At 40.1% G+C, this 25,133-nt stretch overlaps 1 protein-coding gene across 2 annotated transcripts in view; it reads right to left on the reverse strand.

The window, feature by feature from the left end:
- abcb10 (ATP-binding cassette, sub-family B (MDR/TAP), member 10) overlaps positions 1-25,133 on the reverse strand; it is a 222,451-nt gene that overhangs the window by 12,835 nt on the left and 184,483 nt on the right. For both annotated transcript variants that reach the window (XM_051924255.1, XM_051924254.1), the window contains exon 12: positions 2,332-2,366. In XM_051924255.1, the coding sequence (XP_051780215.1) occupies positions 2,332-2,366 (35 nt within the window). The remainder of the gene's footprint in view (positions 1-2,331; positions 2,367-25,133) is intronic.

The following is a 25,133-nucleotide window of genomic DNA, read 5'->3' on the forward strand; positions in this document are numbered from 1 at the left end:
CTGCACTTTGGACTGTACGGGGCCCCAGTGCTCTTCCAATGTCTGATGGACAAATTGCCCTGGCCCCACAATGCCTATAGGGATGCTTAGCTGGACGACATGGTCATCTATTCAAGCACCAGGGCAGAACACCTACACCACATTTCAGATGTCCTCCAAACCATCTGTGAGTCCAGCCTCCAGATCAAACCTCAGAAGTGCTATTTCGGGCTGACCAAGGCTAAATATCTAGGCTACATGGTAGGCGGTGGACATATCAAATCCCAGTGGTCCTAAGTTGCTGCCATATGTGACCAAGAGACAGGTACAGGCCTTCCCGGGGTACTACCAAAGATTCATTCCACGCTTCTCAGAGAGGGCCATGCCTCTCACATAACTGACAAAGAAGAAGGCATCCAACACAATGATGTGGACCCCCACGACTGACGCCTCATTTGGTGACTTAAAGATGGCCCTTATATCAACTCCAGTATTACTTTCCCTAACTTCTCTCTTCCTTTCGTACTCCAGACTGACGCCTCACAACTGGCCTTGGTGCAGGACTGAGCCAGGTTGTCAACAGAGTTGAACACCCCGTCATGTATCTCAGCCAGAAACTGCTGGACTGGGAAACTAAGCATGTGTTGATTGAATGGGAGTCTCTTGCTATCATGTTGGGCGATCACTCAGCTTCATTACTACTTCTTGGGCTGAAAGTTCACTTTGGTCGCAGACAACGCGCCCCTTCAGTGGCTCTGTTCCCATTGTGACTCAAATCCCAGGATCACCCTGTGGTTTCTGAGCCTGCAACCTACAAGTTGAAGGTACTGCACCAGTGACGATCCCTCCACGCCAATACTGACACCCTCTCCTGGGCCCACAACCTCTTGGCCAGATTTGCTTGTCCCCCTGGAGCAAAGCTGAGGTGGGGAGGGGGCTGTGCCACACTTATGCATCAAAGCATAACCTGCCAGGGCGAGAGTTGGCACGGTTGCCAACACTCTTCTCCTTCTCTCCCCACAGAACCGCCCAGTGAAGGCACTTAGCCCCACCAGTACCTCTGATTTGTGTGATATAAAAAGAATCTTTTGCAAATAGAGCAAACAGGAAGAACCAAACTGGACGAAGTTCCATTGATTGACCCTTATTTGCACGGCAAAGATCTGAATATCTTTTGTTGCTTATTTGCCCAAGCAGGCTACTTTATAGACTTCCTCTTATTAAACGGAATAACTTTGTTGGTGTCCCAACTATTCATCCACTTTACGACCTGTCTTTTCTACACCCGACCACAATATGTTTTACAGGCACCTTTTCAATATCTTTAACATGCTTATTTTTTCATGATGCCATTTTTGAAGTTTCTTTGTTGACCTTTTTCCATTTAAAATTTTTGGAAAGTTTCAAAAGGTCTGCCTTGTTTTTTATTTACTTGTGCTGATTTTAATATATAGTTTTTTCTTGATTAATCAACAAAACAGTCAGTACTTTACTTGATTGCCAATGCCATTGACAGCACCATTTACAAAACTTTGTTAAAATCTCAAGGCAGCGTAGGTTTGCGGCACAACCTATTGGGAGGTGTAGAAAGACTGTAGGATTTGAATTTCTGATCATTAAGATTTGTAAATTTCCAAATCTATAATAATATAATGACTCCAAGGACAGAAACCACTTCAGAAGTGACAAACTGAAAAATGGTATGTACGAGGGGCGTTCAATAATTTATTTACCTAAGTAGGAAAGAAAAGAGTTTTGAAAAAAGTTTGTTTAATTTTTCAATATAGTCCCTTGGTAGCTCCATACACTTCACCCACTTTTCTTGCAATGACTTTAAGCCCTTTGGAAAAAAATCTTGTTTGACCTTTAAACCAGGACGTCACAGCTGCCTTGACATCCTCATTACTTGAAAAACGTGTTGACAGAGAGATTTCTTCAAAACTCAGAACAGAAATAATGGCAAATGTATATTGGACTTCAATATGTCCCATGATGGCACTTTGACTAACAATTTGATGAAAGAGACTACATAAATTAGTCATATTTTGTCAGACCCATGGTGCACTGTTGGACTATCCAGGTTGGGGCTTATATAAACAGTTTTGGCAAATGGCAAGTGTGCGGAAAGAAATTTTGCTTTGAATTTGCTGGAAAATAACATTTTAATGTAGTAAAACCTAAAATAAAAGCACATGGGACTTTTTCATTGCGGTTGAACTATGTTTTGTCTCAAAACTTGTGAGCCTGGGAATAAAAGGATGCAAGTTTGCAATATAATACTAAAATTACTACTACATTACTTAACAATGACCTGTCTGTAAAAAAATAATAAAATTATTTGGTATAACATACCTTGTTGCTTCATCTAACAGAAGAATCTTTGGGTTCTGAAAGTAAAAATATAATGCATTTCTATCATACTTCAGGGTACAAGTACAAAGCAGACATTAAAATACAACTTTTGCAGTACCAGTTATCCACAAAGGTTAGGCAAAGTCAATAAAGCATGCTCTACTGGGAGAAAAAAAAGGAATGACAAAAATGTTTCCTGACCCAATCCAGTTTAAAACAAAACATCAGTCACGAATGTGCTTCCAAGTGCAAAACTGTATAAAACAAACAAAGCAATGATGCTGTAGATACAGATAGTCATGTGGGGGTCTATCCAGAGTTGCATTAGCCTAGAATGTATGTCTGGTAAAAGTAACATGTTTCAAATGCAGTAATGCACACCAAATGAAAAAAAGAAGTTCCTGTGCATTAAGCAAAATTCTTAGGAAAAACAAAACACTCCAAAGAAGTTTGCTAAATCAGTGGTTTCCTATATGTGTTTGAGTCATTAACTCCTATACTTTATTCTTTGTAAGACCGATTAGTACCTTCACTCACTTAACAAACCCATATTTTATAATGGAAACATTGCCTTCTCAAAAACATTAACACAACTATGTAATACATGTTTTATGGTAGCAAAAATGGAAAAGCTTAACTAACATTCAAACCAACTAAACTGTGCATAAACAGAACAAGTCCTTATATGTCACCGATGATTTACCCAAAACATTATTAGGCAATTAGTGTTATTAATGGTGATAACATAAATGGATAATTTTTAATGATAAAATGTTAAAGTCAAGACACTATTTGGCCAAGTTTGTGAATACCTGACCACGACACCTATATAAGCTGTTGGACATCCTACTCCAACCATGGGGAATAACATGGAGTTGGCTCCCTATTTGTCACCATAAGAGCCTTCACTCTTCTGGCAAGTATTTCCACAAGATTTTTAGAGTATGTATGTGGAAATGTGTGCCCATACAGCCAAAAGAGCATTTGTGAGGTCAGGTACTGATATTAGATCTGTCTCTCAATCAAAACTGAAATTCATCCAAAAGGTATTCAATAGGGTTAAGGCCAGGGCTCTGTATAGGCCTGTCGAGTTTCTCCACACCAAATTCATCAAACCATGTGTTTCATGGAGCTGGCTTTGTGCACAGAGGCACAGTCATGCTGAAACAGAAAAGGGCCTTCAATAAACTTGCCACAAAATAGAAGCATAAAATTGCCTAAAATAAATTTGTATGCTGTAGCAGTAATTACCCTGAAAAACAGCCGTAGACCATTATCCCTTCTTGTAAGGGAAAAGGAAAAATTAAAAAAAAACTGCTTGAAAACTGCATGCCTATTTATACCTAGGACATCCTGACATCATTTGTATCAGCACATTTAAATTAGCAAATGAGATCATATATAATTTAACTTTATATTTTGTTCCCTGATAACAGTTTAAATATAAGAAATCTTACTTGCATGAACCACCCATGACTTTTAATGATGAACTGTTTTGGGATTTTACATAATACTTAATGGCATTATTGTGATTGATTGTGGTTTAGTGTAAATTAAAATATATTTAAAAGTGTTATGTAAATGCACCAAACTGATAAAACACTGCTCTGTTAGTTTTAGTCAGTCTGCCACATTGCATTAAATAAAAGCTCATGGGACTCCACCAGTTGGTGTAAATAAAGGACATTAATCTTGGAGTTCATTTATAATGATGGCTCACAATTCTTTTTATCTATGTGTTTTCTGTATCACTCCCTGTCCAAACTTTACAGCAGGAACTACGCAAACCCAAACTCATTTCATCACACAGCCAGATAAAGAAAAGAGTTTCACCACTCCAGAGAACACGTTTCCACTGCTCCCGAGTCCAATGATGGTGTGCATTACACCACTCCAGCTAACACTTGGCCTTACTTATAAATGATCTTAGGCTTGTGTGCAGCTGCTTGGCCATGGAAACCCATTTCATGAAACTCCCAACACAGAATGGGTATTTTTTTCTCTCTATGTACTTTGGCACTCATTGGCCCCACTCTGTGAATTTGTATGGTCTACCACTTTATGACTGAGGTATTGTTGCTTTCAGATATTCCCACTTCACAATACAGTAAGAAGACTTACGGTTGACTGGGACAGATCTAGCAGAGCAAGAAATTTCACTTGTGGCAAAGTTGGTATCGTATTGACAGTGCCATGATTAAAGTCACTGAGCTATTTGGTATGGCTCATTCTACTGCCAATGTTTGTCAATTGAAACTTTGGCTTTGTGCGATTTTATGCACCTATTAACAGTGGATTTGGCTCAAACAAATAAATTGTATAACTGGGTGTCCACCAACTTTTGACCATATAGTTTATCATGAACAAATGAAATGACACTTAAGTTTTCTACCATATACTGTGGTGTGAAAAACTATTTGCCCCCTTCCTGATTTCTTATTCTTTTGCATGTTTGTCACACAAAATGTTTCTGATCATCAAACACATTTAACCATTAGTCAAATATAACACAAGTAAACACAAAATGCAGTTTTTAAATGATGGTTTTTATTATTTAGGGAGAAAAAAAATCCAAACCTACATGGCCCTGTGTGAAAAAGTAATTGCCCCCTTGTTAAAAAAATAACCTAACTGGTGTATCACACCTGAGTTCAATTTCCGTAGCCACCCCCAGGCCTGATTACTGCCACACCTGTTTCAATCAAGAAATCACTTAAATAGGAGCTGCCTGACACAGAGAAGTAGACCAAAAGCACCTCAAAAGCTAGACATCATGCCAAGATCCAAAGAAATTCAAGAACAAATGAGAACAGAAGTAATTGAGATCTATCAGTCTGGTAAAGGTTATAAAGCCATTTCTAAAGCTTTGGGACTCCAGCGAACCACAGTGAGAGCCATTATCCACAAATGGCAAAAACATGGAACAGTGGTGAACCTTCCCAGGAGTGGCCGGCCGACCAAAATTACCCCAAGAGCACAGAGACGACTCATCCGAGAGGTCACAAAAGACCCCAGGACAACGTCTAAAGAACTGCAGGCCTCACTTGCCTCAATTAAGGTCAGTGTTCACGACTCCACCATAAGAAAGAGACTGGGCAAAAACGGCCTGCATGGCAGATGTCCAAGACGCAAACCACTGTTAAGCAAAAAGAACATTAGGGCTCGTCTCAATTTTGCTAAGAAACATCTCAATGATTGCCAAGACTTTTGGGAAAATACCTTGTGGACTGATGAGACAAAAGTTGAACTTTTTGGAAGGCAAATGTCCCGTTACATCTGGCGTAAAAGGAACACAGCATTTCAGAAAAAGAACATCATACCAACAGTAAAATATGGTGGTGGTAGTGTGATGGTCTGGGGTTGTTTTGCTGCTTCAGGAACTGGAAGGCTTGCTGTGATAGATGGAACCATGAATTCTACTGTCTACCAAAAAATCCTGAAGGAGAATGTCCGGCCATCTGTTCGTCAACTCAAGCTGAAGCGATCTTGGGTGCTGCAACAGGACAATGACCCAAAACACACCAGCAAATCCACCTCTGAATGGCTGAAGAAAAACAAAATGAAGACTTTGGAGTGGCTTAGTCAAAGTCCTGACCTGAATCCAATTGAGATGCTATGGCATGACCTTAAAAAGGCGGTTCATGCTAGAAAACCCTCAGATAAAGCTGAATTACAACAATTTTGCAAAGATGAGTGGGCCAAAATTCCTCCAGAGCGCTGTAAAAGACTCATTGCAAGTTATCGCAAACGCTTCATTGCAGTTATTGCTGCTAAGGGTGGCCCAACCAGTTATTAGGTTCAGGGGGCAATTACTTTTTCACACAGGGCCATGTAGATTTGGATTTTTTTTTCTCCCTAAATAATAAAAACCACCATTTACAAACTGCATTTTGTGTTTACTTGTGTTATATTTGACTAATGGTTAAATGTGTTTGATGATCAGAAACATTTTGTGTGACAAACATGCAAAAGAATAAGAAATCAGGAAGGGGGCAAATAGTTTTTCACACCACTGTATGTCAAATTAATTTGGGCAAATGAGATGCGTAGAAAATTAATTATTTGAATTAGTTTTTTTAATATGCTGTTTTATATAGCCACTAAAACCGGCACGCATTTCTTCAGTACTGTAACTTCCACAGCTATGCCAAGTGTCGTTTGAATCCTTTTGTTCTCACTAATGCCAGGTCAGCACCCTCATAACGTGTCCCTACTGCCCAACCCTCAAAAACCATACATAACCTATTGCAACTGGAGTGAATGTAAAACTCACTTCTTGGAAGACAAAAGATACTTGGTTTATTCACCTTAAATGTTCAAGTTAAAAAAAAAAAAAAAAAAAAAAACTTCCCAGGATGCGCTGTCAAAAACTGTTTCAGTAATTATTTATGAAAAGCATAACAAAATATTCTATATAAATATATCATAAAATACAGACTAATTAATTTAATGTAATATGTAGGTAAAGGGCAAGTGGCATGACAAACAGAATATAAAAACTGTCCACAGTCAAAAAACATATATAAAATTTTTTGAAAATACATTGCAGTATTTCAGCACACTTGGAATACAAGCACGAGAATCATTTTGAAGTGTACAAAGGAGCACACAAGAGAGTTCACATTGTAGACAGAGCAGTACACAAGTGAAGCAGCTTGCTTCCCTGATGAAATATACAGATGTGAGAAGTACAGTGGCCTTTCTTTGTACAAATGGAATGAACGACCAATCCAACATTGTGCTTGGTCATGAATGAGATGCCTTTTAGAAAAAGAAAATAAATGATTTGAGTGCAGCCCTATTATAATGTTGGTGCATGTAGCTTACACACATTCACACTTTATTTATATATTGCTACCCAAATGTGAATTGCTATCTCACTCACCTCTAGACAACTATACAATAATCACAAAATATCACTTATAATCACTCTAACAGCCCAGACTCCTACTCCAATAGTCAGAAACATTACTGTTGTTCTGGTGTGGAAAATTGACAAATTTTAAATTGCAAACTAAATTTAAATAATTCTGCTTAAACGAACCAGGATGAACTGAATTTATAGGACTTACTGGCATTGCAAGCATACTTTTGTATTGCAAATTACCAAATTAGTTTACAGCTTGGGAAAGAAAGGAGGGTGTGCGAAGGTATATAAAAGATCAAACACTTTGATAAGAATCTTTCATCATTAGGACAAGACAGCCAATCAAATGTGTGTACTGTCACATGTCCTGAAACCCCCATGTGGGCATTTCAACATAAGTAAGGCTTGTCTGAGGGACCAAAATAACAACAGAAGGGCAACAGAGGAAAGATCAAGGCAAGTGTGATCATTTCATATTTACATCGGAGAACGTAATCTATGAAGAAAACCGAAAACTAATTCAAAAGCTGTCAGCATGCCCATGTAGATTAAACACAGGAAGCTCTGCAGTCTACTTGTGACTTTACGCTGTAGAGAGATAAGTAAATAAATCAAGGTAAATGACATTCGATCTGGCTTTTATATTAAGTAACATATACATTTTTTTTTTATATAAAGACCATCACAAAATATAATCACAAATGTAAATTTACACAATACCCTGGAGAACTCAGTATGCCCTGCTGCTTCACTGAAGGACATGCGTGTGACAGATTCACTGGCAGGATAACACCCAACCTCTTGCTGCATCCAAACGGTCCAATTTTTTGCCTTTATGCCTGGTGCAGCTGCGTTGTTCTTATGTGTGAGTGGATGTTTCTTGTGGGGAAGGCTTCTGTTCTCTTTTCTCAGATGTAGAACCCTCATCCTCATCGGAGTTTACCTCTGTTATAGCACATCTTTATTTGAAAACTAACAGTGTCAGATCGGGGGGAGTGTGAAAGTGACTGATAGAATAAAAGTGAATAATAAAACAAAACGCTAATTTTTACAAAATCATAAATTTAAACCTGCTGTTACAGACTCAGATAAATCAAATGTATGTTTTTATTTCATAATAGTAATAATAATAGCCACTCATTACTCAAAACCATGACAGACCCAGAATCAAACCCCCCACCTCTCGACTTGGAGACAGCAGTTCTTATCTCTACACCAGCCAAGCAGATGTATATGTGGGTGTGTGTGTGTGTAGTAGCCTATCCCAATTTCTTTTACTTTAGTTAAATTCTTGAAAAAAAGCACACTTGTTCTGTTATATCTGTGTCTTTTGTGAAAGTGTTTATTTGATATTTGGACTTCAGTCTTAACACATTACACACTTCACATCAGCATTTTGCAGATGAATAGAACATGAAAAAAGTTTCTGTTTTAGTTATGTTTGCACAGAGACACAGGAGGTTGTAGAAAAAAAAGGAACTTTATTCAAAGCACTGCAAACAAACATTAGTCTTTTTTCAAAAGTTTAAACATGCTCCGTGACAAGTCAGAGATTACAGTTCCGCCAGGAGCAGAGAATGTCAGAGAGAGAGAGAGAAGCAAACAATCAATTCCAAAACTAACAGGCACTGTACAAGGCTTGTAAGTAAGCAGAGTACCGTGTGAGAGGTTTATCGTGCGTTATAGCGCAAGTAAGAAGGGTAAGGAGCAATGTGAAGGTAGACTATCAGCTGTTTCAGGGGTTTTCCCAGGGGCGTCTGTGTCCTCTGAGGGTGTGATCAGCCTTCAAGCTTACAACACATGAAATGTATGTGTTCCAAATAATGATATATTATTTACCCTATACAATTCAAGGTACCTCACATCTAGATAAACAGACCTAAGCTGGGAGAACTTGGTTTACGACTAAAGCTGCATCAGTGGGGGATGGGATAGCAGGCTTCCTGCTGCTGGTGCTGATCAACACATTTGCAAAACAAATATGCTGATGAGGAGGTGTGAGGCAATTTAAGGTGACCCGGGATTATGAGTTATTTCATAGACTTCAGGGATTCTAGTGTTGAAATTGAACATGATTTAATAATGAGTTTAACAAACTACATGATCTTTTTAATCCTTACTGGCCCTCTCTAAGACCCTGTATTAGCTGTTTAAGGTGCTCCTACTATTAAATGCTTTCTGCCTTTTGCTGTTGTCTCACTGCTGCCTGTTAGAAGTGTTTTGATTTTTTACTGGATTTTACCTTAAGCCTCCATTTTCCTAAGAAGCTCTTTTCACCACTTCCTTTTTTTCAACCTGAAAGGGGGAGGGAGTCGCCATTTACATAAAACAGAACTGGAATGCAAGTCTTCTTCAATTGGATAGTGAGCCACAGCTTAGCAAGGATGTTTGGATTAGACTATTTTAGTTATAGAGTTCTTATATTAGGAGTGTGTTGTACGCTCCCTAATGCAGACAATAGATTCAAATTACATGTTTTTAATTGTATTAGAAAGGCAAGTTTCTTTCTTTCAGTCTTAAATTGTTAAGTAATGAACTCTTACTAGGTTCAACAAAAAGTGACATTTATTAACTCCCACCACTCCCTTTAGCCACTTATGCATGAGGTGTCCCATTGGTTCCTTTCAAACAAATGACAAGTTTCAATATTGTGTGCCATCTTTCATTAGTAAAATATACAGTTTGCACATGTACTGTATATACAGAGTGACTCTGCTTTTATTAAAGATCCCACATATGTTGAGCAACATGCAGGGTAACACTCATTACCACTGGATACAATAGGTTCAGAGCATTCCAATAATGTATAGTCACCTATGATTAGTCATTGATACTACATTCTACAAGTCACAGCTGTGTGTAAAAAGCCAGAAATAAACTGGACATGCAACAGCTCATCTTTATGCAACATTATGCACAAATCGTCTGTTAGAGTGCATGCGGATTATTTGGTTGACGCGCAATAAGACTTGAAGTTTGTACTAAGGAAATGTCTTCTCCTTCAAAACCAAGAAAACATAAGGTCAAGAAAGTTCTAGAAAAGCTACAGAATGATAGTGATATGTAATATGAAGACCTTGAGTCACATTCTGATCAGAGCTTTGAATTTTGAGAAAGACGCATTTACTGAAGGACTTGATACTATACTTGATTTGTAAGCATTGCTCCTAGTATAACTTTGAAGCATCGCAGGGTACAGTTTTACAGTTCAGGAGTCATGGGTTCAATTAACATACCCAGATGCTGCCTGCAGCACAATCTCCCTGTGTTCGTTTTCTGCTCTTTCAATTTCAACTTACAGTACTGGCAATGTTTCTTATCATATTGGTGATTACTGTTATGCTGTACCCACATCATTTGAAGTTTTACATGAGGACTCTAAATTTTGATTGAATGTAACTGTATCATGCTGTTCATATCGCTGGGTTGTGAGCAAATGGGAAACCAAAAAAGCTGTTTCAGTTACTGACTTGTTCACAGTATAATTTACATGTAAATGTATTTACCTTTATCCAAGGTAACTTACAACATTTATGATACAATTGGTTACATTTCTTTTGGTTTTCCAATTGGAGCACAGGCAGGTCAAGTGACTTGCTCATGGTCACACAGTGTCAGTAGTGAATTTGAACCCACAACCTCAGGGTTTGAAATCCAAAGCCTTAACCACCATGCTATGCACCCCCCTCCTCCTATCCATCAAAAGGATTGGCAGTCCCATGCAATATTATTTATCGTGTTTCTAATTGCACTTGCTTCATTCCCACAACTTCTCTTCTATCAATTGCTAATGTCTTGGCATAAAAATAGAGCCAGTCATTTTTTTTTAAATCTTCAAACACGGTTTCTGAATATGCCAGTTTTCCTCCTGCATGCCAAACATGTTCTGTTTAGGTTGATTGGATATTCTACACTGGCCCGTTTGAAAGATTTTGGTCAGTGTTTCACCATGTTTATGGCCTCAAGACCCAGTTTTACCCAACAAAGTTCATTGGTGACCCACATGCAGAAATTAGCACAATTACAAATGAGAAATAAGAAACTGAAGAGCTCTGGGGTCATGTCTAGGGCTGTATCCTGCACTATACCCAAGGCTTTCAGGAAAGGCATTGTCCTCATAAACCAGCACTGGAGGAAGCTGGCATGAAAATGTATGCATGTACTTAGTTTATTCTAGAAGTGAAATGCAAGAAAAAAGCAACAACAAAAAATAAATAAAAACACACTAAACTTATGTGGAGCAATTGCAACAGAAGGCAGGAGAAGATGTGTAAATTGTAGCACAAAAACTATAATCTATTGTAAAAAATATAATGTTTCTCTGTGTCTAGTGGTAAAGAGAAATTGTTTCAAGAACTGGCATGAAAAATAATTCAGAAAGTAAGATATTGAATGAGTATGTAATTATATGTACACAGTTACAAATTGTTTACCTGTTTCTTCAGAGTAATATGCTTTTGTGTGTACTGTATATATTTTGTTCTAAAAATACATATTTTATATATATATATATATATATATATATATATATATATATATATATATATATATATATATATACTAGGGGGCTTCGCTCGCCAACCCCTGTGATTGGTTTTCCGGATACACACTTTTAAGATTTTTTTTTCTTTGAATTGTTGCTATTTCATTAGTTTCACTTTTATTTCAGAACCTCTTTAAAAACAATATTTGTAATCTTGCGAGTCCCAATATGCTGAATCTTTTTAATGAGGTCAGGATAGGTTTCTCTGTTTGGAATTTCAGCATAGACAAAACGATCTACATCATCAGCATTTAATTTTTTTTTTTTACATAGTAACAAATTAAGTAGAGTTCTGCATTGGACTCCACCTGTCTGTAAAGTCGTGCTATTTTCCTCTCACAGTTCCAAAAGTACATGGGGTTACCAAGGTGATACCCCAGCTTTTGTCTAGGTTTTTGTACAAGGGCTAGCAGAACGTTTTTGACTCCTGGGGTAAATTTAGGTTTTTAAATAAGCAGACAGATAAATATATATACATTAAGAAAGTAACCAGTAAATGCATGTGCTGTAAACTCCGTTTTTGAAATTCCCAAGATTCTTTATTTGTCACATGCATAGTTATACAGGACAACACGCAGTGAAATGCATCCTGATCCGCTTATCAAAAACTGTGCAAAGTTAGAAGAATATCAGGTAGATTAACAAAAAGTCATAGATAGAAAGATAACAGTATAGTAGAACATAATAAATAAGTAAAATTATGTGAATAAAGTAGTCGCATTTGAGTCTCTTTTTCCGCGCTTTTCTTTCTTCTTCGTTTAATCATCGACGTTTCATTTCTACCCTATTCATTTCATTTCTACCGTATTGACCTTATACACTTTATATGCACTGATAGCCCTGGAGCTGTGTGTGCTGCGTGACTGCCTTTACACTACTGATTTGTTTTTTTTGATATTGCTTGTAAGTAGGGTGTGTCTTGCAAGACTCTCGTTCTATGTTCCCGTGAGACGCACCGTGGCAGGTCTCTTTCGTCTCGCGGGTCTTTAAATTATCTTCTGAGAAAGATGACGTATTGTAGACTATCAGGACAGGGGACAGGATTTCTTTTTATAATAGATAGACATATTTTATATATATATATATATATATATATATATATATATATATATTGTGAGCTGGGGGGCTGATCGCACCCCAACAGGTTAAAAAAAAAAAGACGCTGAAAGACTACCTTCACACTGATCCCTTGCTGCTGGCCTTACTTGTGGCTGATCTATCGCGTCATCTGCGCGGTACTTCGCAGACTTAAAAGTCCAAACAGCACCTATCAGTTTCTGATTGTTTGTTTGCTTTTCTCTCTCTCAGACCTTCCCTGCTCCTGATGCACACTTCTTTGAAGAGGAAGATATGTTTGCATTCTTTTAATTGTGAGACGGATTTGTCATCTCCGTCTTGTCAAGGAGCATGTTTAAACTTCTGAAAAAGAGACATGTTTGTTTGCAGTGTTTGAATAAAGTTCCTGTCTCTACAATCTTCTGTGTTTCTGTGCAAATCTGTGACCCAAGCATGACAAGTGGTACCAGAAGTGGGGTGCACAGATGAACGCATGGATGAACGCTGAGCGGTTGTTTCAGATAGCTCAAAATGTCCCGCTTCCTCCTGACCTGGAGGATGATCTGGTTCCTGCTCCTGCTCTACCTACTAATTCCAAGGATGTGCTGACGAAGACGGGTCCTTCCGATGACCCAGAGATGTTCCTTTTAGCTTTTGAACATGTGGCGACTTTCCTGGAATGGGACAAACGAAACTGGGATGTCATTGTCACCCCCTTTTTGTCTGGGGATGCCTTAATTGCTTTACGGAATGGGCCTCACGATAAATTCGGCGATTATGATTTCTTGAAGCGATAAGTTATTTTACGAAAAACTACGAGCTTTTTGTCTAAAGGTTTTGCGCTTCATGATTGGAAACTGAACATGGACGGTCCCATTCGTGTACATATTCAAGATTTGATTCATAAAGTTCACTGCTGGTTTGAGGGCAGCAAGATGGAGCGCATTGTGGAAAAGTTTGTCATGAATATACAGCTGGCTGGGATCCCTGCAGTTCTCCGAGATGAATTCCTTCGTCATGATGTTGAATCGTTGACGATCATGGCCAAACATTTGGAGGGTTCTCAGACCGCTTGGAGAAAAAGCAGTGGATTTTCTGCTCCTTATGCGGTTCCACAACCTCCGAGAGATCGCCCAGGAAATGCTCGTCTCTTTGAACGGAGATTTGAGACTCAGCGTACTGTTAACCCTGAAAATTGGGCTTCTTTGGGAAGACCTCCAGGGGATCTGCCTGTTAACGTGGCACCCATATCTGGGGAAGCAGGAGGCCGTGGACGTCGCCGTGGGTATTTCAGCAGTGGAGCTGAACAAAGATGCTTCCGGTGTGATCAACCCGGCCACTTGGCGAGGGAATGTTGCCTATCCCCCGCTCAATCGATAAAAAGGATGGCTTAATGGTCTCGGTGAAGTTGGGGGGCCGCGAGATCTCAGCATTATTGGACTCAGGAAGTGACCTTTGTATTGTAAGACGAGACTGTCTTGACAACAGGTATCTGTGTAACACTGAAACTGTAAACATACGTTGTGTACATGGAGATGTTAAAGACTATCAGACATTGCTTCTTCCTTTAACATATAAGGGTCGTCATTTTAAAGTTTGGTCTGCCGTTTCGGACTCCTGCCTCTGGCCCTTACTGATCGGCAGGAGGAATGCCCTTTTCCCTAAACTCATTACCGAATGTCGGATGCCAGTCAGTGAGCCCTGTGTCAAGCTTAGCGGGGGGGAAGAGGTTAAACCCGAAGTGGCTGTTGGGGAAGTTCTCGAGCCCAGACTAGATATTGAACCTGATCTCTCCAGTGAGACCAAGGGTGACAACCTCCCAATTTCCCAGAGCAGCTGGCTGGCCCATCTACAACTTCTCAAATTGCAAATGCCTCCGGACAAGAACCGAGCACTAGCAAGCAGACAGATTTTGTGTGCTTGCAGCATGCTGATAGCTCATTAGAATATGCATTTAAACAGGCTCGCTCTGCTAGTGTGCTAGTGACTCTTATTACCAAGAGCGTGCATCAGGGGGCTTAAAAACCCTGCACTTTCTTGAGAAAGACGGCTGCCTTTTTAGAGTGATATCAGATCATTTACACGGGGAATTTATTTAACAGTTAGTTGTACCTGAAGTACATAGGGACATTCTTTTGCAATTAGCTCACTCCCACATCTTGGGTGGGCACCAGGGGACTGATAAGACTAGAGAATGTTTATCAAAACGATTTTATTGACTGAATATGGGGAAAGATGTGGAGCGATTCTGTACTTCTTGTCCTGATTGTCAAATTGTCTCTGCTTATAAATCCCCTCGGGCTCCCCTTTCTCCTATGCCTATTTTGGAAGTCCCTTTCCAATGGGTGGGATTAGATATAGTAGGCCCTCTACCTAAAACTAAAACTGGGTATCAATATATGCTTGTGTTGGTTGACTATGCAATGCGATATCCGGAAGTGGCTGCTTTGAAAAAAGCTAATTCCTCCACTGTAGCCAAAGCTTTGTGTGAGATTTTCACTCGTATTGGCATCCCTAGAGAAATTTTAACTGATCAGGACACACCTTTTACTTCTAGTGTGATGAAACAATTGTGTGACAGCTTTGCTATTAAGAAATGGAGTACCACTGTTAACTATCCACAGACAAATGGTTTGACTGAACGATTTAACAAAACTTTAAAACAGATGATCAGGCGAGTTGCTCATGATGATCCGACGTCTTGGGACTCTGTCCTGCCTTTTATTATGTTTGCAGTACAGGAATTGCCGCAGGCCTCCACTGGTTTGAGTCCATTCGAGTTGTTGTTTGGCAGGCGTCTGAGAGGCCTCTTGGATGTTGTATGGGAGGAATGGACAGGATTCGGGACAAAAGCTCACGGGCTGAGCTTTGCAGATCGGGTAATTTCGTTGCAAGAAAGAATTTCTAAACTTTCTTCTATTGCTGTGGAGCATCAGCGACGTGAGCAGGAAACTCAGAAACTTCTTTTATGATAGACGCTGTAAGCTCCGTGAATTTAAACCTGGTGATCGTGTTCTGGTACTGATTCCAATGGATCCCCACAAATTCCTAGTGAAATGGCAGGGCCCTGCCATTATTGAGGAACGTATGGGGCCGGTAAATTACAAGGTTAGAATACCGAGCCGGCGCAAACCATTCCAGATTTTACATGTTAATCTCTTGAAGGAATGGCATGACCCGCAGGGGGGGGTACACTTCTTTGGCTGCAGTCGCTCAGACTGATGTTGCCATTGGTGACGATTTGACTGACTCGCAAAAGACATAGTTGTTATCTCTGATTGAACGGAACACTGATGATTTTTTCAGACTTGCCAGGCGTGACTAGTCTTGCAGAACATAAAATCACTACTGAACCCAGTATTAGAGTGCAGATGCGCCTATATCGGATTCCAGAAGCACGACATAATACTGTGCATGAGGAAGTCAAAATGATGCTGGCATTGGGTGTAATTCGTGAAAGTAAAAGTGACTGCTGTAGTCCGGTCGTATTAGTCCCACAGCAAGACGGCTTGGTTCGCTTCTGTATTGATTTCAGGCGCTTGAATAAAGTCTCAAAATTTGATTTGCTTATCCAATGCCCCGTGTTGACAAACTGTTGGAAAAACTGGGACAGGCATCCTATATCTCCACACTGGATCTCATGAAAGGTTACTGGCGGGTACCTCTTGAGGCTGACAGTTGCGAAAAAACAGCATTTGCGACTCCTGACGGACTTTATGAATTTACTAGACTCCCACTTCATGGCGCGCCTCTAAATTTCCAGCGTATGATGGACCAGATCTTGTGTCCTCATTCCGAGTATTCCGGGGCGTATCTTGATGATGTCATGATTTTCAGTAATGATTGGCAAACACATTTAGAAATTAAAAAAAAAAAAAAAAAATTTGCCTAAAATGTCTATATTTTAAATTTACAAAATTTATACAGTTACATATGAATACAGATCAAAACGAGCTGAAAAGTAACTCAAGTTACATGTTACTTCAGGTCAAAAAAAGAGGATAATAACTCAATTTCAATTGTGAAGGCTGAATCTTTTTATGCTTTATAGGTCATTATTGTCAATGTTGGGTTCTACTCCTGAAAATTTTAAACACAGCTCTGCTTCTAACTTTAGCCTATTTTTGCATTTATTTTTAAGGAAATAATGAAGGTTACCAAACTCTGTATGAAACAATAGGCTTCTGCTATTGATTAATGTTAATAAAACTAAAATAAAATGTCAGATATGTGTATTTTATTGTTAACAATCGTTAAAGTTTATTTTTAGGGTACAATAATCTGCCTTAATCGAGTAGCATCCACTTGCAGAGCCACAGCACCATACGTCACCGCAGTTTTAGACCCGCAGTTGTAGACCCGGAAGTGGCGTCACCTTCGTTTCAGGACTGACTTTGTAAAATTACTTTGGGAAGGTTTCGGCAGGTCTCGGAAAAGCCCGGAAAGTAACGTCGGGTCAAAGACCCGTTTAGAAACCAAATAATCCGCATCATTGTGAAGTTCAGACTGTTTCTGCCATCACATCGTGTCATATATCAAACTAAACAATACGGATCATTTCTGTGAAATACACCATTAACATTTACATTGTGTTCGGGTCTGTGGGAACCATTTAACATGTCGACAAAATTAAAATCATCAAGATCTGTGTTAATTGAAAATTGTTTCATGAATGTAAACAAAAAAAAAACTAAGTATACAATATAATTATAATGTTTACACCACGTTAGGGTTTAGTAAAACGTTAATAATAAAAGTGATTACGCTTTTAAAATGTACTATGCCTGTGTGCAATATTGTTCTAAACCAATTTAGAATAAACTTTTAAGCCAATCTAATATTTTTAAACATGTATGTGAAGAAAACAGCAATACATATTCTACACTGAATTATGCAATATATTAATTGCCTTATATAGAACTGCTCTAGTTTTTGTCACTTATTATTATAAACAATGGGCCATCAAATGAAAAAAAATAAAAATACTAATAAGAACACAATTTATTTATATAGCACCCTGCCCAAAATTCAAAAAGAACAACATGACCTATATAACATTGGCTACAAATAATACCTTCACTAAATAAAGATAAATACAGGATATACAATACATTCAAATAGAATAAAAGACAATAATGCAGACTAAAATACAACATATAATACTACAAAAAAATCTTGAACAAATAACATAAATTGTGATAAAAATTCAAACCCTGAGTACCTGGACAGATAGAGGGGGTAAACTGACAGAAGGGGCAGAATGTCAGGTCTGTTTAATGTCCTCCTACCCGGGTTTAGCACAGTTAGAGTGGACAGAGATGCAAGTACCTGCGGGAAGCACAAAGGAGGAGGACTCGCTCTCTATGTTAATACACGGTGATGTAACTCTGGACATGTTAACGTCAAAGTCTCCACTTGCTGCAGGGACATCGAACTGTTGGCCGTAAGTTTGCGTCCCTATTACTTGCCCAGAGAGTTTGGACACGTCATTGTTGTTATTGTTTACATCCCTCCTCAGGCAGACGTGGAGACAGCGAGTGACATCATCCATTCTGCTGTTGCTAAGTTATAAACGCAGCACCCTGAGGCGCTTGTGCTAATCGCTGGAGACTTTAACCATGTGACGCTGGACAAAACATTACCTGCCTTCTCCCAGTATGTGGATTGTAACACCCGGGGAAATAAGACTATTGATTTACTATATGCAAACATTAAAGATGCATACAGCGCCACCCCGCTGCCTGCGCTCGGGAAAGCAGATCATAACCCGGTTCTGCTTCAACCTCACTACAAACCAAGAGTGAGGGTCCTACCTACAATCACACGCTCATTCAGGAAGTGGTCCCCGGAGGCAGAGAAGGCACTGAGAGAATGCTTTGGAACTACAGATTGGGATATCCTGCAGGGATCACATAGTCAGAACATTGAGGAGGTTGTTGACTGCACTACCGACTACATCAACTTCTGTATGGACATTGTAGTTCCAGTAAGAACTGTACGCTGCTATGCTAACAACAAGCCATGGATTACAAGTGATCATCAAGGGCCTTTTGAACCAGAAGAAAAGGGCTTTTAAAAGCGGTGATCAGCATGAGCTCAAGCGCGTGCAGAAGGAACTCCGAGTCCAGCTCAGGGTGGCGAAGGAGCAGTACAGGAGAAAGCTGGAGCAGAAGTTGCAGAATAACAGCATGAAGGAAGTGTGGGATGGGATGAAGATCATCACTGGCTGCAGCTCGAAGCGGGGTGCCACCATCGAGAGAGACGTGAAGAGAGCAAACCAAATGAACAACTTCTTTAACAGGTTTGACCACCCTAACCCACTCTCACTCTCACCTCGAAGTACTGCACCCTCCACACATCCTTCTGTTGATACCATCATAGGAGAGACATCCCCACCCATAATTACAACAGCGCAGGTGAGCAGAGAGCTGAGGAGACTTCGTGCCAGCAAAGCAGTGGGTCCAGATGGAGTATTGTCACGACTGCTGAAGGTCTGTGCATCGGAGCTGGGGGGTCCTCTACAACGCATCTTCAACCTGAGCCTGGAACAGGGGAGAGTCCCGAGGCTTTGGAAAACATCTTGCATCACCCCAGTCCCAAAGGTATCACGTCCTAGTGAACTGAATGACTTTCGGCCTGTTGCTCTGACATCACATGTGATGAAGACCATGGAGAGGCTGCTGCTTCACCACCTGAGGCCACAGGTTCAACATGCCTTTGACCCTCTGCAGTTTGCATATCAGGAGAAGGTGGGAGCGGAGAATGCCATCATCTATATGCTACACCGATCACTCTCCCACTTAGACAGAGGCAGTGGTGCTGTAAGAATTATGTTTCTAGACTTCTCTAGCGCCTTCAACACAATCCAACCTCTGCTCCTTAGGGACAAGCTGACAGAGATGGGAGTAGATTCATACCTGGTGGCATGGATAGTGGACTATCTTAAAGACAGACCTCAGTATGTGCGTCTTGGGAACTGCATGTCTGACATTGTGGTCAGCAACACAGGAGCGCCACAGAGGACTGTACTTTCTCCGGTCCTGTTCAGCCTATATACATCGGACTTCTACTACAACTCGGAGTCCTGCCACGTGCAAAAGTTCGCTGACGACACTGCTATCGTGGGCTGTATCAGGAGTGGGCAGGAGGAGGAGTATAGGGACCTAATCAATAACTTTGTTAAATGGTGCGACTCAAACCACCTACACCTGAACACCAGCAAAACCAAGGAGCTGGTGGTGGATTTTAGGAGGCCCAGACCCCTCATGGACCCCGTGATCATCAGAGGTGACTGTGTGCAGATGGTGCAGACCTATAAATGCCTGGGAGTGCAGCTGGATGATAAATTAGACTGGACTGCCAATACTGATGCTCTGTGTAAGAAAGGACAGAGCCGGTTATACTTCCTTAGAAGGCTGGCGTCCTTCAACATCTGCAATAAGATGCTGCAGAGTTCTATCAGATGGTTGTGGTGAGCGCCCTCTTCTATGCGGTGGTGTGCTGGGGAGGCAGCATTAAGAAGAAGGACGCTTCACGCCTGGACAAACTGGTGAGGAAGGCAGGCTCTATTGTTGGCATGGAGCTGGACAGCTTGAAATCTGTGGTAGAGCGACGGGCGCTTAAGCAGGCTCCTATCAATTATGGAGAATCCACTGCATCCACTAAACAGTGTCATCTCCAGACAGAAGAGCAGCTTCAGCGACAGACTGCTGTCACTGTCCTGCTCCACTGACAGACTGAGAAGATCGTTCCTCCCCCAAAGTATGCGACTCTTCAATTCCACCCAGGGGGGTAAACGTTAACATTATAAAAAGTTATTGTCCGTTTTTACCTGCATTATTATCAATCTTTAATTTAATATATATATATATATATATATTTTTTTTTTGCATCAGTATGCTGCTGCTGGAGAATGTGAATTTTCCCTTGGGATTAATAAAGTATCTATCTATCTATCTATCTATCTCCTAAACAAATGAGTTAAAAACAAATGAATGGAGTCAGCTGATGTTATTAATTTTGGGAGGTCATTCCACAGTCAGGGTGCTATATACAGCTGAAGTCACTGCAGACACCCACAGAGTGCAGGTTAGTGGGGGTGGCACAGATTCAGAGGACCTTAGTGGGCAGGTCAATAACAGAATTTGATATTCAATCCTGTAAGACACAGGGAGCAGTGAAGTAGTAGTGACTTACAATAATCAATGTGATAAAAGCAGGGACAAGTTTCTCGGCATTAGAAAAGGAGAGGAAGGAGCAAACATAAGAAATGTGACACAGGTGGAAGTAAGAAAGTTTCTTAATATGGTTTACATGGGTGAAATGAGAAAAGGAGAAATCAAAGTGATCAAAGATTCTTTGCAGTAAAAGAAGGTCTGATGAGATCATCACCAAGAATGGTTGAAGAGGAGCTTGTTTTCTTAAGTTGCACTTTAGTGCCACTTTGCAGGAGTTCAGTTATGTTGCCATTTCATTTTAAAGAGTTTTGCTCTGTTTGGGTTTTAATTTTACTTTAATTTCACTGAGGCAAGTTGTGAGCTGAGAAAGCTGTGATGAAGTGTCACTTTTAACACTGAAATAGATCTAAGCATCATCTGCATAAAAATGATAACCCAGACCAAAGCTATGAATAAGTTGCTCAAGGGGAAGCATAGAGATACAGAAGAGCAGAGGATGTCATTTCATTAACAAAGGAAAGTCAGATGGAGGAACTGCTGTGAGAAATTAAGGCAAGAGGGTTACCCTGGACATGACTTAAGCTGCATGGCCACAACACCATATGGAATATCTTTTGCACAAACTGGGACAGTAGCTCCTGAAGAGGAAGGTAACAATGCTTAGCACAATAAGGAAAAATAAGCTAGAGCTCTCATCTAAACTGCTGGCCACACAGAATAGGCCAGTGAAGACATTAAAGTTTATCTAAACAAATGACACATCCTTGGTGCACAATGAGACCTGCACAGGGATAGGATATGCCATGGCTAGAAATGATAATGAACTATAATGCTACAAAAAGAGGAGTGGAGAATTTAGACAAAACATTACGCAGGATGCTGGCCACAGGCAATTTTTTCAACATATTGAACATCTCAGAAAAAAATACTTTTGTCATCTCGACAACCTTGAACCGAGACTGCAACAGGGAGAAGGAGACAGAGCCTTCTTGAGGAGCAGGGTAAACCACTGGTGACACCTCACATGCTACTGAGACGACATGTGCCAAAGACCCCAGCATGTACAGCCATTGTGTTGATTCAACAGTCCAATCCACAGGGGAACCAATGACGGCACCAGTAGTATGTATGCATAGTGAGTATGTTTGTGTGTCTCACTGTGTTATATTAGCCTGCTAAACTGTACAGTTATTACAATATTGTGTAGAAAATGGAAAATATTCAGTTCTGCTTAATAAACAAATAGAATGTGATCTGAGAGTAAAGAGTAAACAGGTTATTTTTTATTCATTGCTTGAAGTGACCATCTGATTTAAAAAAAAAAAAAAAAAAGTCCCTCAATAGTACATACGTAGCAAAAATGTAATCATAAGTTGAGATTCAACTCAATTATTTTTCATGCTTCTCAAAGAAAAATTAAAATACGATGTTTGTAAACTACTGCATTTGTGAAGTGTGAGGGGATATCCAAAACTATCATTGAGTGTATTTCAGTAATGTGTGTAGTGACTTATAAAACCACAATATTACATTAAAATATACTGCTCAAAAAATTAAAGGAACACTTTTTAATGAGAGTACAGCATCAAGTCAATGAAACTTGTGGGCTATTGATCAGATCAGTGAAGTAGCAGAGGGGCTTGTTAATCAGTTTCAGCTGCTTTGGTGCACTAGAGGGGCGACAATGAGACGACCCCCAAAACAGGAATGAATGGTTTAACAAGTGGTGGGAGCCCACTGACAATTTTCCCTCCTCATCTGTTTTGTCACTCGTTTTGCATTTGGCTACTGTCAGTGTCACTACTGAGGGGATACCTGGACCCTACAGAGGTTACACAGGTAGTCCAGTTTCTCCAGAATAGAACATCAATATGTGCCACTGCTGGAAGGTTTGCTGTGTCGCCCAGCACAGTCTCAAGGGCATTGAGGAGATACCAAGAGACAGGCAGTTTCTCTAGGAGAGCTGGACAGGGCCAGAGAAGGTCCTTAACCCATCAGCAGGACTGGAGGAACAGGATGAGCACTGCCAGAACATACAAAATAACCTCCAGTAGGCAGGCCACTGGTGTGAATGTCTCTGACCTCTGACAAAAAGAAACAGACTTCATGAGGGTGGCCTGAGGGCCTGACATCCTTTAGTGGGCCCTGTGGAGCTTGATTGGCATTTGCCATAGAATACCAGAATTGGCAGGTCCACCACTGGCGGGTGCCCTGTGCTTTTCACAGATGAGGGCAGGTTCACCCTGAGCACATGTGACAGACGTGAAAGAGTCTGGAGAAGCCATGGAGAACGTTATGCTACTGTAACATCGTTCAGCATGACTGGTTTAGTGGTAGGTCAGTGATGGTCTGGGGAGGCATACCCATGGATGGACACATAGACCTCTACAGGCTAGACAGCGGCACCTTGACTACCATTAGGTATTGGAATGAAATCTTTGGACCCATTGTCAGACCCTATGTAGCTTATGTCATGTCCAGGGCAACCCTCATGCCTTAATTTATAATATAATAATTAAGTTATCTTAATTTTATAATAATATAATCTTACTAGCCATGTGCGCCCAACTACGTTGCACGTGTTAAAGTTGTCTGTGAAGGGCTCCCTGTTTAAACGCGGCTGCCAGTCGTGAACTGGGCCCTTCGTCGCACAGCATTATGATTTTTTATAAGGGAAACAAAATTACAAAACAAAACCCTTGAACACTGATTCGATAGGAACGGCCTACTCGGAATCACTGTCCGAATAGTAATTATGTGGTGGTGTAGGAGCATTTCTGCTTCTCTCCGTGTCTCGTTTTCACGACGCTGTCGTTTCCTCTCACGATCTCTTCTCAACCTTTCTCCAATCTCACAGGTTGCTTTGTGGCAATGCAAAGAGTAAGGCAATATACACGGAGCAATGGTTATAAAAGGGGGACACATAGGTATCCAGGCTCTTTAAAGCATAAATAGGGATCACTTCACTGACATGTGAGCAAGCCAGGGTACAACTGTGAGACGCGCAGCGCAATGTAACAATAATAATTTCCGGAACGTGCTGTTACGTTGTCATTCATTTTACCCACTGTCTTTCTTTCATTCATAGGTTACGTAGGCACGTACCTTTTATCTTCGGCAATCTCATTCTCTAACCAGGCCTCAAGAGCTAACCAGCGTAACACTGTCCACCACCCCTTTCGTTATTCCGGCACACTGTTGACATCCGTGAGTAACAACAACGTACTAAACTGGAAGGTGGTCTACGCATGCGTGGAATTCGCAGACAAACAAAGATCAAGATCCAAATGACGATTATATATAAAGATATCACAGCTCCAGTTGATTCAAAACTCAACTGCAAGAGTCCTGACACGAACAACCAACAGCGAGCACATCCCAGCCATCCTGCTGCACCTTCACTGCTCCCTGTGTCTTACAGGATTGAATATCAAATTCTGTTATTGACCTGCCCACTAAGGTCCTCTGATTCTGTGCACCCCACTAACCTGCACTCTGTGGGTGACAGCAGGGCCTTCAGCTGTATATAGCGCCCTGACTGTGGAATGACCTCCCAAAACTAATGACATCAGCTGACTCCATTCATTTGTTTTAACTCATTTGTTTAGGAAGACATTAAACAGACCCTTCTTTCAGTTTACCCCCTCTATCTCTCCAGGTACTCAGGGTTTGAATTTTTATCACAATTTATGTTATTTGTTCAAGATTTTTTTGTAGTATCGGATGTTGTATTTTAGTCTGCATTATTGTCTTTTATTCTATTTGCATGTTTTGTATATCCTGTATTTATCTTTATTTAGTGAAGATATTATTTGTAGCCAATGTTATATAGGTCATGTTGTTCTTTTTGAATTTTGGGCAGGGTGCTATATAAATTGTGTTCTTATTAGTATTTTTATTTTTTTTCTTTTGATGGCCCATTATTTATAATAATAAGTGACAAAAACTAGAGCAGTTCTATATAAGGCAATTAATATATTGCATAATTCAGTGTAGAATATGTATTGTCGTTTTCTTCACATACGTTTAAAAATATTAGATTGGCTTAAAATGTTTATTCTAAATTGGTTTAAAACAATATTGCACACATGTATAGTACATTTTCAAAAATGTAATCACTTTTATTATTAACGTTTTACTAAACTCTAACGTGGTGTAA

Source organism: Erpetoichthys calabaricus, chromosome 3, assembly GCF_900747795.2.
Source record: "Erpetoichthys calabaricus chromosome 3, fErpCal1.3, whole genome shotgun sequence".
In the NCBI taxonomy this organism is placed as follows: Eukaryota; Metazoa; Chordata; class Cladistia; order Polypteriformes; family Polypteridae; genus Erpetoichthys; species Erpetoichthys calabaricus.